At 35.8% G+C, this 17,910-nt stretch overlaps 1 protein-coding gene across 8 annotated transcripts in view; it reads right to left on the bottom strand.

The window, feature by feature from the left end:
• TMEM232 (transmembrane protein 232) overlaps window positions 1-17,910 on the bottom strand; it is a 246,282-nt gene that overhangs the window by 50,298 nt on the left and 178,074 nt on the right. For 4 of the 8 annotated variants that reach the window (XM_072958284.1, XM_072958288.1, XM_072958285.1 and 1 more), the window contains exons 13-14: window positions 5,700-5,793; window positions 2,075-2,697 (exon numbers count right to left, since the gene is read on the bottom strand). In XM_072958284.1, coding sequence (XP_072814385.1) covers window positions 2,491-2,697; window positions 5,700-5,793 — 301 coding nt within the window. In that variant the 3' untranslated portion in view covers window positions 2,075-2,490. Of the gene's footprint in view, window positions 1-108; window positions 126-476; window positions 1,709-2,074; window positions 2,698-5,699; window positions 5,794-17,910 lie in introns of those variants that run through there. The other 4 variants (XM_072958289.1, XM_072958292.1, XM_072958290.1 and 1 more) reach the window with 3 other exon arrangements.

Raw genomic sequence — 17,910 nt, 5'->3', positions numbered from 1 at the left:
TCCTCGCTTCCAGGTTCTGACAATCCAACCCCCTCTCTCTGATCCTCTGGCCCTAGAGGTGGTAGCAGTTTCCTGTTTCTTTATTATTTCTATGCTCCCTTTTCATTTTCTTAGTTCTCTAACACCTGTAAAAACAAGTCCTTATACTAAATTCTCTGTTAAAATGACGTATTTCTGTTTTTGTGATTAGTTTCCGATACCGCTCTACGTACACTGTAAATTACATATTTATTTTTTATAAACGAGTAACTGAAGCTCAGATAGATTCAGTAACATGCTAGCTGTTTCACAGTTGCCAGGAGGCACAGCCAGAATATGAACCCAGAGCTACAAGCCCCAGTCTGTGCTGATGCTCCAGGACATAGGAGGAAAACCATGATAGAAGTGTGCTGACAAATTTTAAGAATTTTAAAGGATAACTTAAGAATAAAAAAATTTAGAGAACAGTTTGAAAATAAATCTATCTATCTACTTGATTAGTCAGAAACCTTATACCTTTATTCATATGCATATTCTTAAATTTACATATTCTTCATATATTTATGCAAGGGTATATGTATATTCTTTTTTGGCTCCTTTCCAAATCTCCACTACTATGACACATAAAGTATTATTTTTTAAAAAAGGTATTAATCCATAAGGAGAACAGATAATAGCACACTGGAAATACTAAGAAAATTGTGGAAGTTAGAAATTAGGTGAACAAGTGGGAACAGGAAAAAAAAGCAGAACAGGAAAGAAATTTTAGAAGCTAAGTCTGCAGTGGGGAAGCCTTAAGACAGACCAGTCCTTGCCTCATGATACCAGAATAGTTCTGAAATTGGAAGAATGTGAGTTTCTAAAGGGTGGTTCTGAAACAGTAGGATTTGTTAAAATTCTTACAAGTAGCAATTAGATCTCCAGAGTTCCTTCCCCACCACTTACAGCCCAGTGGTTCCATCTCTCTACAACCCAGAAGAAAGATGATGACTCTTAAAAGGCAGTCAGGGTTTGGTAAGGCTGAGAATAGCACGGATGGAAGGATGGTGGAAAATTGAGACTGCAGTGGGTAGAAGTGAGGGACTTCAGGAGGGACAGTAAATAGTTGATGGAGGAAGATTTTGGATGGAATCAGATTCAGAGAAAAGGGATTAGCTGGCATTCTAGGGGAGAGATTTCTCTTCACAAGTGAGGGAAGCAAAGATAGATGAAGGTATTTGGCAAGCTACACTGGGAAATACTATTTCTGGGAACTTACATATTCTTTGTACGAGGAGACAAGGATGAGTCAAAAGGTTTGGGAGGGCTGGCATAAAGATGAATCAGCTCTATGGGGAATCAAAAGAGAAACACCCTTCTCTCCTCCCATTTTTCTACCATACGTTATTGTAATCTTAAAGAATGGTACTGTAAATTCACATAATCTAGGTCAAAAACATGTGGCCCAGGTGTCAAATTTAACCCAAAACTATGTGATTTTAAAAAAAATCAGTTGCCAACATTTTGAAATTTAGCAACTTAAAAAAAAAAAGATTGAGGTCTTTTTGAAAGACTGATGACCCTACAATACTGGACATACATTGCAGAGAGGAGCTGAGTGATGCCAGTTTCTTAGGTGGAGTAAGTACTGTATAGCCCCATCACTAATTTATGTTACCTTCCAGACCTGGTAGTCATTTGAGTTTGACACCCTGATTGAGTACCTGTCTCCTGAGCGTCACCAAGTCACCTGTGCAAAATTGAGGTGTGGTTATCTTTTTCAGAAAGAGTGTAAGGCATTGTAAGAACCCCACCCCGATACTGTAACCCATGGGTTGAGAGTGTCAGAAGAAGTGCCTTTTTAAAAGTGACTCCTGCCTGGATGAACCCGTCCAGTAAGTGCTGGTTATACCTGCCAGGACCAGGCAAATCCATTCTCATAAACTCAACTGGCAAAGTGAAATCACTGTCACCCAGAAGGCTTCTTTGGTATCTGTTAAAGATTAACTCATTCTGAGATGACTGGCTTGTTCAGATTCATTTATATACAGAATTAATCGAATTCAACCTTCTGACACGTGGTTTGATTTGGCACAGATTGGCTACGAAATACAAATCCAAGCAAGTGCCTTACTTCCTTTATTTGTATAATAGCTATCATAGGAGTATCCATTGATGCTCATTCCACTTTCAAGAAATGATTCTTATTTGTGACTCATTAATAATTTGCAATTAATTTCCATCTAACTGTCCAGTGACTGTCAATGCTCTGAGAATCATTAAGTATGTGTATGATCACAAGTTAAGAGTCAATTAGGAAAAGCTCTAGCCATGTTATTGGAAAATGTTTAACTAGTAAAATACTTCACGCAAATGTTAAGTGCTGTTAATTTAGGACTGAGATCTGACTGTTAAAGAAACTGCACCAGGATAAACTCCTCTGTAAGAAATGGCTTCCAGTTAATTAAGAATTTTCTCCTAACCTGAAGCTATCTTGGTCTCTTCCGTGCAGTGAATTTCTGGCATATGGATTCAGTTTTGAGGAGTCGTTTTCTTTTCTGATGAAACTACTTCAGTCCTAGGAGGAAGCTCATAGGGTTTGGTTTGCTTATGCAGCTTCTCCTCTCTTCTCTCCATGATTTCTCTGAAGTGGGCTTTCTCCTGTAACTCTTTACGTTGACGTTCTTCCGCCTCACATACTGCGTCTTCATTCTGTCGGATCTTTAGCTCTTCCTGCCACTGTTACAGAGAGAAAGCGTCATTTACATACGGTTTTCCCTGAAAAAACTATCAGTTTAGCTCTTCAAAATGCAGATCCTTATATCCAATCATTCTCTTAGTTTTTCGCACAGATATGCCTGAGGAATTTATCTACCATACTGGAAAAGTATATAAGCCATCTATTAGAAAGGGTACAAGACCCACAAAAAAACAGAGTTCCTTCTTAGAATTTTTAATAATAATAAACCAACAATCCAAAACGGGATTAAATATCAAACAAAAACATAATAAAATCATCTTCACTTTAAAATTTCCAGTTAAATTTTAAAGACATAAGAAATACAAGTTACCTGCACTTACCCTGAGACCATTTCTACACACAATTACTCATATAAGTTTCACTTCTTAGAAGCGATTCTGACATGAAAACTCCAGAAAATTGAGGTGAAACATCAAGAACATTCCAGCATAGGCTAAAATTCATGCCTTCGCTTAGTCTTCAAGTTTTGATACTCACCTGTGACATACAACTTTTTCTAATATAATAAACTAAATAATAATGTCAATTGTTTGACGAAATTACTAATCTTATAGCATTAAAGTAGTAGTTGGTGTAATAATAACAGTGTCTATAAACAAAGACACTAACCTTCCTTTTGTAAGCAATCTCCGTGTACCTCATGATATTGATCTTTACACTGTCAAAAGTCAACAGAGTATTAATTCTTAAGAACTCTCAGTGAAGTAGAATTCTTTGGTTTCCTCAACACCAAGCATTAGAGCAGTAATGGGGCATCAGACTGTGAATGACCAGGAGGCAGTTCTTCCTCGTCTCCTCCCTTGTTAGAACTTGGCGTGGCTGAGATCCACCATAATGTTATGATCCCTCTTTTTCTTAGCCCCAGAAGAATGTAAGCTTTTCTTTCTCATTTTTGTCTCTATTGACTATGACAAATTCAATTTGGATAGAGCACTGTCTTGAACTTACTTTTATTTCCAATTATTATCATCAACTGTGGCAGCTAGGAGGATGCAGACATGCTTAAAGTTGATGGGAAACAGAAGCACCATACTGCTCTGTTCAGCCCATTCACTCAGGGACTCGTCATTGTGTGATGGAATACCAGCAGTGTAGGAGGTACTTAATATCTGCTGAACAGTGAGGTATCTGCCCTATTCTTCCCATATCATGGCCATGATAAAATTCAACTGAAATAGCAGGACAGTTCAAACTGTAGCTGTGTGTATTTGTTTTTTGTTAATTCTACAGGTTCCACCTTCCCACCTCCATTCAGGTTAGGGATTATAAACTAAGAAATTGAGCAACTATGGAGAATTGACAGGAAAAGTGTTTTTGAAATCCAGAGATTTAGTTCTGTGTTGACACTCAGTCGTTTACTAACTTTAAAGCCTTGGACAAGTAACTAAATTGTAAACCTACATTCTTCTTACTGGTTAATGTTTTACAGCATTGTTGTGAGATTAAATTAACCAGTGTAAGAGCATTTTGTAAAGTGTGAGATGTAAGTAAAAAGCACTATAGCTACCTCAAAGGAAATGGTATATACATTAATACTTTTTAAAATTTGACATTCAGAGAAACTTCCATAAACCTTCCCAAATCAGTACTACCAAACTGCTAACTATTTGATCACGCGATTTGGATCCTATACATTCTCAAACATATTTTCAGAAAGGATTCCTTTAACTGTCTCTAGCTACACTACAAGCAGATCGATGGCAGTGTTACTTAGATACTGCTTGGACCCTTGGAAAGAGGAAAAGATGATGGTTTTTAGGAGCCATTTCCTGACCTCCTCTCTATCATTCAAAATAAGGTCCTCTGCCTCTTTAGGCTGATGTTTTTACAAAGTAATTAAAGTCTTTCTAATCTTTCAAGGGTAAAAGGGTAAAAAGTGGCAAGTCAAAAAGATTGTTGTTCTGTTATTAAAACTACGCTGTGTGTGTGTGTGTGTGTGTGTGTGTGTGTGTATACACATTGGTCACCCGCTATATTCTGTAATCTATTCTAGATAGTTTAGTTGAAGTGAATAGTAAAATAGATGCTGCAGTTATGAACCATTTAGAAGTTATGATAATGCCCTGTACATATGATATACTGGTTTAGCAAACTTTATTAATGAATAAAGTAACAATACTATAGCTCTCATTTTGGGATTCCAGGGTATCATTCAGTCTCCAAACCCCAATTCTTGTCACTATCACTGTATTGGCTTAAATATTAACTGTGTGATAAATAACTGTTTAATGGGATCAATAAATAAAATAATAACTTATTCTTTCTCAAATTATCACTAATTAAAAAGAATGTGAAAAGATAATCATGAGAATATAAACACAATCGACAAATAGTACTGAACTGTAGATAACAGTAATTTAAACACATTCTATGTGCTACTGAATCCATATTGCATTCAAATTAAAAACAGAAAATAAGTACTTTCTCTCTTACTCCAACTCTGCCCCTAAAAAGAAGTAGTCATATAATGACTTGGCAAGAAACCACTGAGTAAACATAGCTCAACAGATTAAATTATGTTAAGTAAATGGCCTTGTATTGCCACTGCTTGTTTAACTCATACCAAGAACAAAATGATTAAAGTCTTACTAATATTTCAAGGGTAAAGAATGGTCACTGAAAATTGAGCCAAAAGATTTTTGTTCTGTTATTAAAACTACACTACAGAAGAAATCAGTGTTCAATATCAGATTCTTGTCATAAGAAATCAGTACTGATTAGGGGAACAGGCTAAGGCTTGTACTTTACAAATGACAGAAAGCCACATTTTCTGTAACCCAGTGGAGGCAGTGAGGGGTACAGATAGTGCAGTGAGGGGTACAGATATTACAGTGAGGCATAGTCGAGTTTAGCAATGCCCAGGCAGGGCTCTGCTTCTCAGTTCTCATGTGTTCATGTTTTGTTCTCAGAACTACACTTTCTGATTCAAAATGCCTTTAAAGAACAAAGCTTTTGCTGCTCGTTTAAGAAAGTCACTTACGTGATGATCAATGATTCTTGCCAACTCTTTATCCGCCCTGGTGAAAAAATCTGGATATCGGAACAAGGGGAGTTCTGGCACAGAAGAATGTTCCCTTCAAAAGAGCACAAGAATGTATCCAATATTAGGTATAGATATTCTTTCTTCCTTGAATATAAAGATTTGCAAATTATCATCATTAAGCATTTTGATTCTATATTGTTAACAAATAAGGTCACATTGAATATAAATACATTGACAAGTATGGGGGCCTAGAACTTTGACATATCTTTTGAAGGACACAATCCAACGCACGACAGATGATAAAGCAGGAGCAAAAACCGAGATTAAGAAAACAAATGACTCACTTGGGGAGAAGCACATAGACTGAGAAGGATGGAACCTAGAATATAGTTGAGGGAAGAGTAGGCAACTCATTTATTCACTCATTCATTCATTTGCTCATTTATTGCAAGATGAATGTTATTATAAGGACTGAGAGGGAAAAAAATGTTTTCTAACTTAGACACTGCAGTCCAGAAGTTGAAAGTTCACATAGGAGGGAGACATGTAAACAAACATCTACAGTACACTGGAAAAACTGCTGTAAAATAGTAAGATGGGGTTCTATGGAGTACAAAGGTGGGAGCTGGCATCATTTAACTTAGTCTGAGTAAGTGAAAATTTCCTGAATGGTTGTCCCAACTGGATGATTGTGGATTGAAGAAAAGGCACACTTAGGACATGTTCAGTTTCTTTAATATAGCAAAGATAAATGTACAGAGATATTTATAAGTAGGTGCCCCCCCAAACCCAAAAAACAAAGAAATACCATTATTTATACATAGCTATGGTTTTTCAAGTCTTCAAGCTCTTCTGAGGACATGAAGTATGGAGTGAGCATCCCTTGAGGAGGTACTTCCCGGGAGCACGTGGATGCCCACATTCTTTAATCCTGTATCTCACAATCTGACCTAATCAGCTCATCAGGTAGTGGTTGCCAGGGGGGCGGGGGGGTGGGAAAATACTGCTCTTGTCTCAGGAAGACTACAGTAATCTTTGGAATTACCCAATGAGGGAAAGATACTATATTATTTAAACAAACCACAGAACTGTGTCCTTATTTAGCAATTGAATGACTTGACCCTTTATCCCTCTTTTTTTCTTTTGAGAGAGAGAAATTGAACACCCACAGACTTATTGGCCGGCATTTTCTCTAGCATACTTTATTTTCATTTGGGAGGTTCAGGATGGATATATGATTCTCAGAAATGTCAGGGATATATGACCTTTCATTGATTCAAAACTTAACTTGTTCCAAATAATTGTATACTTTTTTTTTCCTTTTGGAAGTTTAAAGCTTTATTATTCAGCTACTGGAATACTCTTTAACCAACTTCCTTCCTCAAAGACTTTCTGAGCTCCACTGCAATTTCTTCTTTTTATTTCACCTTTATTGAGATACAGCTGGCATATAAAACTGTATAAGTTTAAGGTGTACAACATAATAATTTAATACAGGTATATGTTACAAAATGATGACCAGAGTAAGTCTAATTAATACCTTCCTCACTTCACATAACTACCAATTCTGTGTGTGTGTGTGTGTGTGTGATGAAAACATTTAAGATCTACTCTCTTGACAATGTTCAAGTATTTAATACAGTATTGTTGACTGTAATCACCATGCTATACATTCGATACTCAGAACTTTACTAGAAGTTTGTACCCTTTGACCAACATGTCCCCCTTTCCTTTGCCTCAACCCCTGGCAGCCACCAACCTACTCTGATTCTGAGTCCTGCTTTTTAAGATTCCATATATAAATGAAGTGATAGAATATTTGTCTTTCTCTATCTGACTTAATTGACCAACCATAATATTCTCTAGCTCTATCCACATTGCTGCAAATAGCAATATTTCATTCCTTTTTATGGTTGAGTACTATTCTCTTGCATGTATGTCACATTGCTTTCTCCATTCATTTCTTGATGGACACTTAGTTTGTTTTCATATCTTGGCTATTGTAAATGATACTGCAATAAACAAGGGGATGCAGTTATATTTTTGAGATACTTATTTCATTTCCTTTGGATTTATACCCAGAAGTAGAATTGTTGGACCCTATGGTAGTTCTGCTCTGAATTTTTGCAGAACCTCCATACTTTTTCCATGGTGGCTTCACCAATTTACATTTCCACCAACAGTGCACAAAGTTTCCCTTTTCTCCACATCCTTGCAAACACTGTCATTTGTTATCCTTTTGATAATAGCCATTATGACAGGTGTGAGGTAACATCTCATTGTGGTTTTGATTTGTATTTCCCTGATGATTAGTGATACTGAGCACGTTTTTTTGTACCTGTTGGCCATTTGTATGTCTTCTTTGGGAAATGTCTATTCAGGTCCTTTGCCCATTTTATATTTTGAATATTTGGGTTTTTACTATTCATTGTTTACATATTTTAATATTAACTTCTTATCACATAGGTGGTTTAGGAATATTTTTTCCCATTCCATAGGTGGCCTTTTCCTGTTTGGACTGTTTCTTTTACTGTGCAGAAGCTTTTTAGTTTGTACTCCAAGTTGCTGATTTTTGCTTTTGAGCCTGTGCTTTTGGTTTCAACTCCAAAAAAAATCACTGCTAAGTCCAACGTCAAGATGCTTTTTTCCCTATGTTTTCCTCCAGAAGTTTTATGGTTTCAGTTCTTATATTTAAGTGTTTAATCCATTTCAAGTTAACTTTTGTGAGTAGTGTAAGACAGGGGTCAAATTTCAGTTTGCCTAGCACCAATTATTGAAGACATTATGCTCTCCCCAGTGAGTATTCTTGGCTTCCTTGTCAAATATTAGTTAACCATATATGCATGAATTTATTTCTGGGCTCTTGATTCTGTTCCATTTTTTATATGTCTGTTTTATGCCAGTACCATTCTGTTTTGATTACTTTCATTACTATAGCTTTGTTATATAGTTTGAAATTGGGAAGTGTAATGACTCCAACTTTGTTCTTTCTCAGGATTGTTTTGACTAATTGAGGTCTTCTGTGATTTCATACAAACTTGGATTTCTATTTCTGTGAAATATGTCATTGAAATATTGATAGGGATTACACTGAATCTTTAAATCATTTTAGGTAGTAGGGACATTTTACCAATATTAAAATCTTCTGATCCATGAGCAAAAATTATCTTTACATCTGTTCCTGTCTTAATTTCTTTCAACAATTCCTTACAGTTAACCAGTGTACAGAACCTTCACCTCCTTAAATTTATTCCTAAGAATTTTATTGTTTTTGATGATATTGTAAATGGGATTGTTTTCTTTGTTTAAGTTAGATCATTGTCAGTGTCTAGAAATGCAACTGATTTCTGAGTGTTGATTTTTTATCCTGCAACTTTACTCAATTTATGTATTAGTTTTAATAGTTGGAGTATTTTAGATTTCCTATATGTAAAATCATGTCATTTTCAAAACAGTGACAATTTAAGTACTTCCTTTCTGACTGGAAAACATTAATTTCTTTCTATTGCCTAACTGCTCTCACTAGAACTTCCAGTACTATGTTGAGTACAAGCAGCAAAAAGGGGCAACTTTGCCTTATTTCTAATCTTAGAGGAAAAGCTTTCAAACTTTCACCATTGAGTATAATGTTAGCTTTGTTATGTTGAAATATGTTCCTTCTGTTTTGTTGAGAATTCTTACCATGAAAATATAAAAAACTGAATTTTGTCAAATATTTTTTCTGCATCTACTGAGATGATCACATGGTTTTAATCTTTCCTCCTATTAATGTGGTATATCACATTTATTGATTTATGTATATTGAAACATCCTTGTATCCAAGCGATGAATTCCACTTGATCATGGTATATGATCCTTTTAATTGCTAGGTTTTTAAAATTTTTATGTCTTAAATTTTAAATTAAAAAAAATTATTGAAGTATAGGTGATGTATAATATTGTACTAGTAACAGGTGTATAATATAGTGATTCACAGTTTTTAAAGGTTACACTTCATTTATACTTATTATAAAATATTGGCTACATGTCCTCTTCTGTATAATATATCCTGGTAGCTTATTTTATATGTAATAGTTTGTACCTTGTAATTCCCTACCCCATCCCTATCTTGCCCCTTCCCCTTCCCTCTCCTTGCTGATAAACAGTAGTTTGTTCTCTAAATCTGTGAGTCCCTTTCTGTTTTGTTATATTCACTAGTTTGTTGCATTTTTTAGATCCCACATATAAGTGATATCATAAAGTATTTGACTTTCTCTGTGATTTATTTTATTTAGTATAATATCCATCAGGTCCATCCATGCTGCAAATGGCAAAATTTCATTCTTTTTTATAGCTGAATAGTATTCCATAGTACATATATACTACATCTTTTTTATCCATCCATGTGTTGATGAACATTTAGGTGGCTTCCATATCTTGGCAATTCTAAATAATGCTGCAAAAGCATTGGGATGCATGTATATTTTTGAATTTGTGTTTTGGGTTTTTTTTTGTGTGTGTGTTTTTGTTTGTTTTGTTTTGTTTTTGGATACACACCCAGGAGTGGAATTGCTGGGTCATATAGTTGTATTTTTATTTTTTTGAGAAACCTCCATATTGTTTTCCATAGTTACAGTATCAACTGACATTCCACAGTGTAGCAGGGCTCCCTTTCTTCACATGCCTGCCAACATTTGTTATTTGTGTTCTTTTTGATGATAGCCATTCCAACAGGTGTGAGATCATATGTCATTGTAGTTTTTATTTGCATTTTCCAGATGATTAGGGGTGTTGAGCATCTTTTCTTATGACTGTTGACCATCTGAATGTCCTTTTTGGAAAAATATCTGTTCAGAGCTTCTCGATTTTTAATTGAATTGTTTTTTCGATGTTGAGTTGTATGAGCTATTTTATATATTACAAATATTTTCTCCCATTCAGTAGGTTGTCTTTTGATGAGCAAAATTTTTAAGTTTAAATAGGTCCCATTTATTAATTTTGCTTTTATTTCCTTTGCTTTAGGAGAAAGATACAAAAAGAAGTTACTGTAATTTATGTCAAAGATGGTTCTGCTTATGTTTTGCTCTAGGAAATTTATGGTTCCCAGTCTTACATTTAGGTCTTTAATCCACTTTATTTTTGTATATGGCATTAGAGTGTTCTAACTTCATTCTTTTATATGAAGCTGTCTAGTTCTCCCAGCACCAATTATTGAAGAGACTGTGTTTTCTCCATTGTGTATACATGCCTCCTTTGTCATAGAATAATTACCATAAGTTTGTGGACATTTCTGTCCTATTTCATTGATCTATGTGTCTGATTTTATGCCAGCACTGTACTGTTTTGATAACTGTCAGGGAGCCTGAGTCCTCCAGCTCTGTTCTTCTTTCTCAAGACTGTTTTGGCTCTTCAGGATCTTCTGTGTTTCCATACACATTTTAAAATTATTTGTTCTAGTTCTGTCAAAAATGCCAGTAGTATTTTCAGAGGGATTACACGGAATCTGTATATTGCCTTGGGAAGTATGGCCATTTAAAAAATATTAATTCTTCCAATCCAAGAACATGGTTTATCTGTCCATCTGTTTGTGTTGACTTCAGTTTCTTTCATCAGTGTTTTGTAATTTTCTGAGTACAGTTTTTTCCCTCCTCAGGTGGGTTTATTCCTCGGTATTTAATTCTTTTTGATGTGATGATAAATGGAATTACTTCCTTAATTTCTCTTCCTGATACTTTGCTGTTAGTGTATAGACATGCAACAGACTTCTTTGTTACTTTTGTGTTTTGTAACTTCACTGAATTCATTAATAAGCCCTAGTCATTTTCTGGTGGCATCTTTAGCATTCTCTATGTATAGAATCATGTCATCTGCAAACAGTGACAGTTTTACTCCTTTCCTTTCAATTTAGATTCCTTTTACTTCTTTTTCTTCTCTGATTGCTGTGACTAGGACTTCTAATACTGTGTTGAATAAAAGTGGCAGGAGTGGGCATCCTTATCTTGTTCTTGATCTTAGAGGAAGTACTTTCAGCTTTTCACCAGTGAATATGATGTTAGCTGTGGTCTTAATTTTCTCCATTCAGCTACTCTGTGTGTTTTGTTTGGAGCATTTAGTCCATTTACATTTAAGGTAATTACTGATATGTATACTCTTATTACATTCAATACTGTGTTAAATAGAAGTGGCAAGAGTGGGCATCCCTGTCTTGTTTTTGATCTTAGAGGAAATACTTTCAGCTTTTCATGATTGAGTATGATGTTAGCTGTGGGTTTGTCATATATGGCCTTTAATATATTGAGGTATTTTTCCTCTATGCCCACTTTCTGGAGAGTTTTCAACATAAATCGATGCTAAATTTTATCGAAAGCTTTTTCTACATCTACTGAGATGAACATAAGGGTTTTATTCTTAAATTTGTTAATGTGGTATATCACATTGATTGATTTGCAGATACTGAAAACTTCTTGCATTCCTGCGACAAATCCCACTTGATCATGGTGTCTGAGCCTTTTAATATATTGTTGGATTCAATTGGCTAATATTTTGTTGAGGATTTTTGTATCTCTGTTCATCAGTGATACTGGCCTGTAATTTTCTTTTTTGTGTGTGATATCATTACCTGGTTTTGGTATCAGGGTGAGGGTGGCCTCATAGAATGAATTCAGAAGTGTTTCCTCCTCTGCAATTCTTTTTGGAATAGTTTGAGAAAGATATGGTGTAACTCTTCTCTAAATGTTAGGTAGAATTCTGTGAAGCCGTCTGGTCCTGGACTTTTATTTGTTTGGAGTTTTTAAATTACCAATTCAATTTCATTACTGGTAATTAGTCTGCTCATGTTTTCTGTTTCTTCCTGGTTCAATCTTGGGAGATTGTGCCTTTCTAAGAATTTGTCCATTTCTTCTAGGTTGTCCATTTTATCAGCACATATTTGTTCATAATAATCTCTTATGATTGTATTTTGTGATGCCAGTTATAGCTTCTTTTTCATTTCTGATTTTATTAATTTGGGCCCTCTCCCTTTTTTTTCATAACAAGCCTGGCTAAACATTTATGAATTTTGTCTATCTTTTCAAAGAACCAGTTTTTGCTTCATTAGTCTTCTCTATTATTTTCTTAGTCTCTGTTTCATTTATTTTTGCTCCAGTCTTTATGGTTTCTTCCTGAGGTATGCTTGGATGCATAATTTCTTACCTTTACTGTATGTTTCCACTTACCAATGAGCTTTTTCTTTTCATAATTTTCATGGTTCTAGCTGTGGTCCTTTCTTTTTTGTTTAAAAGTGTTTCTTTAACAATTGTTATAAAGCTGGTTTAGTGGTGCTGAACCCTTTTAACTTTTGCTTGTTAGAAAACCTTTTAATCTCTCCATCAGATTTGAATGAGAACCTTGCTGGGTACAGTATTCTTGGTTGTAGTTTTTTTTCCCCCTTTTATTACTTTAAATATATCATGCCAGTGTGTTCTGGACTATTGAGCTTCTGCTAAAAATTCATCTGATAGCCTTATGGGAGTTTCCTGTATGTTATTTGTTACTTTTACCTTGCTGCTTTTAATATTTTCTTTACCTTTATTTTTTGCCATTTTAATTACAGTGTTTCTTGATGTGTTCCTCTTTGCATTAATTGTGTATTGGACTCTCTGTGCTTGCTGAAATTGGATCACCATTTCCTTTCCCCTGTTAGGGAACTTTTCATTCTTCATCTCTGGTCATTCTTTGTATTGTCTAACTCTTTGTGAAAAACTTCTAACTTCTTGCTCTGTGCATCCATCCTTCTCCCGAGTTCTTTGATCATCTTTACTATCACTACCCTGAAATCTTTCTTGAGTAGACTGCCTACCTCCAGTTCACTTAGTTCTTCTTCTGGGGTTTTAGCTTGTTCCTTTATCTTTATCTTGAACATATTCCTGTCACCTCACTTTGCCTCAGTTGCTGTTTGTATTTTTGAGTATCTGGTAGGTTAGTTATATTTCCTGACCATAGAGAAGTAGCCTTCTGCAGAAGATGTTCTGTGCATCCCAGCAGCACACACTCCTCTTGTTACCTGACCTAGATGCTCTAGGGGTTCTCTCTATGAGGGCTGTATGGGTCCTTCTGTTGTGGTGGGCTGATATGTGGGCAGTCTAGTAGGGTTGGTTGGTTCCTGGTCCAGTTGGTTGCCAGGCACAGCCTTGTGCAGAGGCTGCCAACCACTGGTTCATAGGGCTGGGTCACAAGACAGCTGGCTGTAAAACACCAGAGGGCAAGTGCTGGCTCACTGGTGAAGTGGGTGAATTCAGGGTCCAGGAGACTCAGGGCTATTGCCTGCCCACGGTGGGTGAAGCCATGTCCTGGGATTAGTGCTGGACTACTCGTAGGCAGAGCTGGACCCTGGAGTCTGGTTGAAAAGCCCAGAGATCTCAGAGCTGGTGTCAAATTGCTGTTGGGGGTGGGGGAGATCCTGACACAGTTGGATGTGGAGTCTGGCACTGGTGCCTACAGGCTGTTGGGTAGGGCCAGATGTTGGTGCTGATGAGCTAGATGGAGGATTCCACAATGGTGTCCACCAGCACCAATGTCCATATGGTAGAAGGAGCTCCTAAGAATGGCTGCTGCCAGTATCTCTGTCAGGGTGAACTGCAGTTGCCTCCTCCTTCTCCAGAAGATTCTCTAAACCAGAAGGTAGATCTGGCCCAGGCTTCCATCAAACTACTATTTCTGCCCTGGGTCCTGGAGTTTGTGTGATTTTGTGTGTGCCCTTTAAGAGTGAAGTCTTCATTTCCTCCAGTCCATTTGGACTCCTGAAATTAAGCCCCCTGACCTTCAAAGCCAAATGATCTGGGGGGCTCGTCTTCCAGGTGTAGGACCCACCTGCTGGGGAGCCCAACTTGGGGCTCAGAACTCACTCCTACGGGAGAACCTCTGCAAAGTAATTATTCTCTGGTTTGTGGATCACCCATGCAGGGATATGGGACTTGACTATATTGCAAGTTCCCTCCTCCTATCCATCTTATTGTGGTTTCTTCTTTATGTTTTCAGCTGTAGAAGATCTTTTCTGGTAGGTTCTAGTCTTTTTCATCAGTGGTGGTTCTGCAAATATGATTTTGGCATGCTCACAAGGGGAAGTGAGCTCAGGGTCTTCCTACTCTGCCATCTGGGCCCAGTTCCTTTCACTCTGATGTTGAATTTGGTTTGCTAATATTTTGTTGAGAATTTTTGCATCTGTACTCATCAGGGTAAGTAGCCTGTACTTCTCTCTTCTTGTAGCATCCTTATCTGAGTTTGGTATCAGGGTAATGCTGGTGTCATAAAATAAGTTTGAGAATATTCTCTCCTTTTCAGTCTTTTAGAAGGGTTTAAGAAGGAATGGAATTAATTCTTTAAGTTTTGCTAGAATTTGCACCAATTTACACCCCCACTAAGAGTGTACAAAAGGGTAAATTTTCTCCACATTATTGGTAACATTTGTTATTTGTGTTCTTTTTGTTGATGGACATTCTGGAAGGTGTGAGATGATGTCTCATTGTGATTTTGATTTGCATTTCCCTAATATTAGTGATGTTAAGCAAGTTTTCATGTTCCTGTTGGCCATCTGCATCTCGTCTTTTGGAAAAATGTCTCTTCAATTCTTCTGCCCATATTTTCAATGGGTTGGTTGGTTGCTTGCTTGCTTTTTAATTGAAGTACAGTTGATTTAAAATGTTAAAAAAAATTGTGTAGAAGTAACCAATGAAGTCATTTAGTCTTGGGATTTTCTTTGCTGGGAGTTTTTGATTTTTTGATTACTAATCCGTCACATTGCTTGTTATTCATCTGTTTCGATTTTATGTTTCTTCATGATTCATTCTTGGTAGGTTTAATGATTCTAGGGAATGTATCCATTTCTTCTAGTTTATCCAATTTGTTGGCATAATTGTTCATAGTAGCCTTTTATGATTCTTTGTATTTCTGTGCTATCTATTATAATGGCTTTTCTTATTTTATTTGAGTATTCTCTTTTTCTCCCTCCTTGGGAAATCTAGATAAAGATTTGTCAATTTTATCTCTTTCAAAAAGTAGCTCTTAGTTTCATTGATCTTTCCTAGTGTTTTCCCATCTCTGTTTCATCTATTTCTACTCTGATCTTTGTTATTTCCTTGCTTCTGCTAAATCTAGCCTTTTTGTTGTATTTTTCTAGCTTGAACTATAAAGTTAGGTTGTTTATTTGATATTTTTTTCTTAATATCGATGCTAATGACTATAACCTTCCCTCTTGGAGATGCTTTTGCTGAATCATATAAATTTTGGTATGCTGTGTTTCCATTTTAATTTGTTTCAAGGCATTTAAAAACTTTTCATTTGATTTTTTTCATTTTTCATTCAGAAGAATGTTGTTTAATTTGTGAATTTCCAGTTTTTCTCTTGTTATTGATTTCTAGTTTTATTACACTGTTTTTAGAAAAGTACTTGGTAGGATTCCAATTCTCTTAAATTTGCTAAGACCTTTTTGTGGCCTAATATATGATCTATCCTGGAGAATGTTCCATGTGTACTTGAGAAAAACGTGTATTCTGCTTTTGTTGGTTGGAATGTTTATATAAAGTCCATTTGGTATAGAGTGTAATAAGTCCAGTGTTTCTTTTTATGTTCCAGAATGTTCTATCCATTGTTGAAAGTGAGATATTGAAGTTTCCTATTATTATTGTATGGTCAGTTTTTCCCTTCAGATCTGTTAGCAGTTGCTGAATATATTTTAGTGCTCCAATGTTGGGTGCATGTATATGTACAATAGTTATATCCTTTTGATAAACTGACCCCTTTGTCATTATATAATGACCTTCTTTGTCTCTTGTTACAGTTTTTGACTTAAAGTCTGTTTTTTCAAAAGTAAGTATAGCTATCCTTGTTCTCTTTTTTTATTTCACTCCATGGAATATCTTTTTCTATTCCTTTGAGTTTTTAGATATCCTTAGAACTGAAGGGAGTCTCTTCTAAGCAGCATATAGTTGAGTCTTTTGTTGTTGTTGTTTAATCCACTCAACTACTCCATATTTTTTGATAGGAGAATTTAGTACATCTACTTTTAAAGCAACTATTTTTGGGTAGGTATGTTCTAATTCCGCCTTTTATTGTTCTTGGCTGCTTAGTAGTTCCTTTGCTCTTTTCCTCCCCTCGTGCTATCTTTCTTTGTGAATCAAGCCTTTTCTGTATTGGTACGCTTTGATTCACTTCTCTTGCTTTGTGGTTACCATGAGACTTGTATAAAGCATCTTATTAATATAGTAGTTAATATAGTAGTCAATTTTAAGCTGATGACAACCTAACTTTGATTGCATATAAAGTTATATCTTAAATAGAACTGTCTATTAATACTTCTGTAGCATTTTTCCCAATTTCACTTTAATCCAGTATTCTTAAGAAGCATGAATCATTCTGGAAACTAAAAGTTTCATATCCTTAGGGACACATTTAACCATAACTTTCACACTCAGAACCCCACCTGGTCAGATTTAATCTGTCATACATCTTTAAAGCAGGAGGTTAAAAAAAATAATTTTCTGGGCACATGAATGGAAAATTTTTATCTCAATTATGTTAATAATGAGATAAATAATGTTAATTTTCCATTTTGGAAGGGTGATTGGCTCAAACAGCAAATCATAACTGAGTGTGCTTGGAACATTATTTTAATTTTCTTTTACCATAATTAGCTTGCCCAAATCATACAGCCTCAAGATCATAGCTTCCTGTAAGGAACAAGATTTAAAAGCACAGATATTTATTAAAAAGTTGTCCAAAGGGTTTAAAAAAAAAACTAACACCAAATAAATCTCCTTGGCTTCTTTTAAGAAAGAATTGTTCTCAACTTGACTATTACCATTACCATTACTTGATCCCACATTAAAAATATCAATCTATTTAGCTGCTATTGTTTTCTAGCTCCTGCATGTTAACACATTCTGTGAATACAGTCTGCTCAGTGAGAGTTAAAAAATTGTTCTGCTCTCATCCTTCCAACATCTTCAGCCTGGGCAGTGATCCCATTTCTTCCTGGCATGAAGAACTGCCAGTCAAGGAAGGCTCCAGGGTCCTTGGGCTTCTGCCATTCCCAGTGATCCCGTCTGTTTCAGACATCAGTTTCTACTGTTTCAGTCTCATTTTTCCTTGTCAGCCAGACTATTCATTTAGTGATTCCCATATACAGTGGCATGCTGGAAAGTTTCAGGTGTTGCTTTCACATTGACTAGAGCTTACCGAACAACTAAGGAACTCA

The sequence above is a fragment of the Vicugna pacos genome, chromosome 3, assembly GCF_048564905.1.
Source record: "Vicugna pacos chromosome 3, VicPac4, whole genome shotgun sequence".
Lineage (NCBI taxonomy): Eukaryota > Metazoa > Chordata > Mammalia > Artiodactyla > Camelidae > Vicugna > Vicugna pacos.
This window is presented reverse-complemented; position numbering and strand designations above follow the sequence as displayed.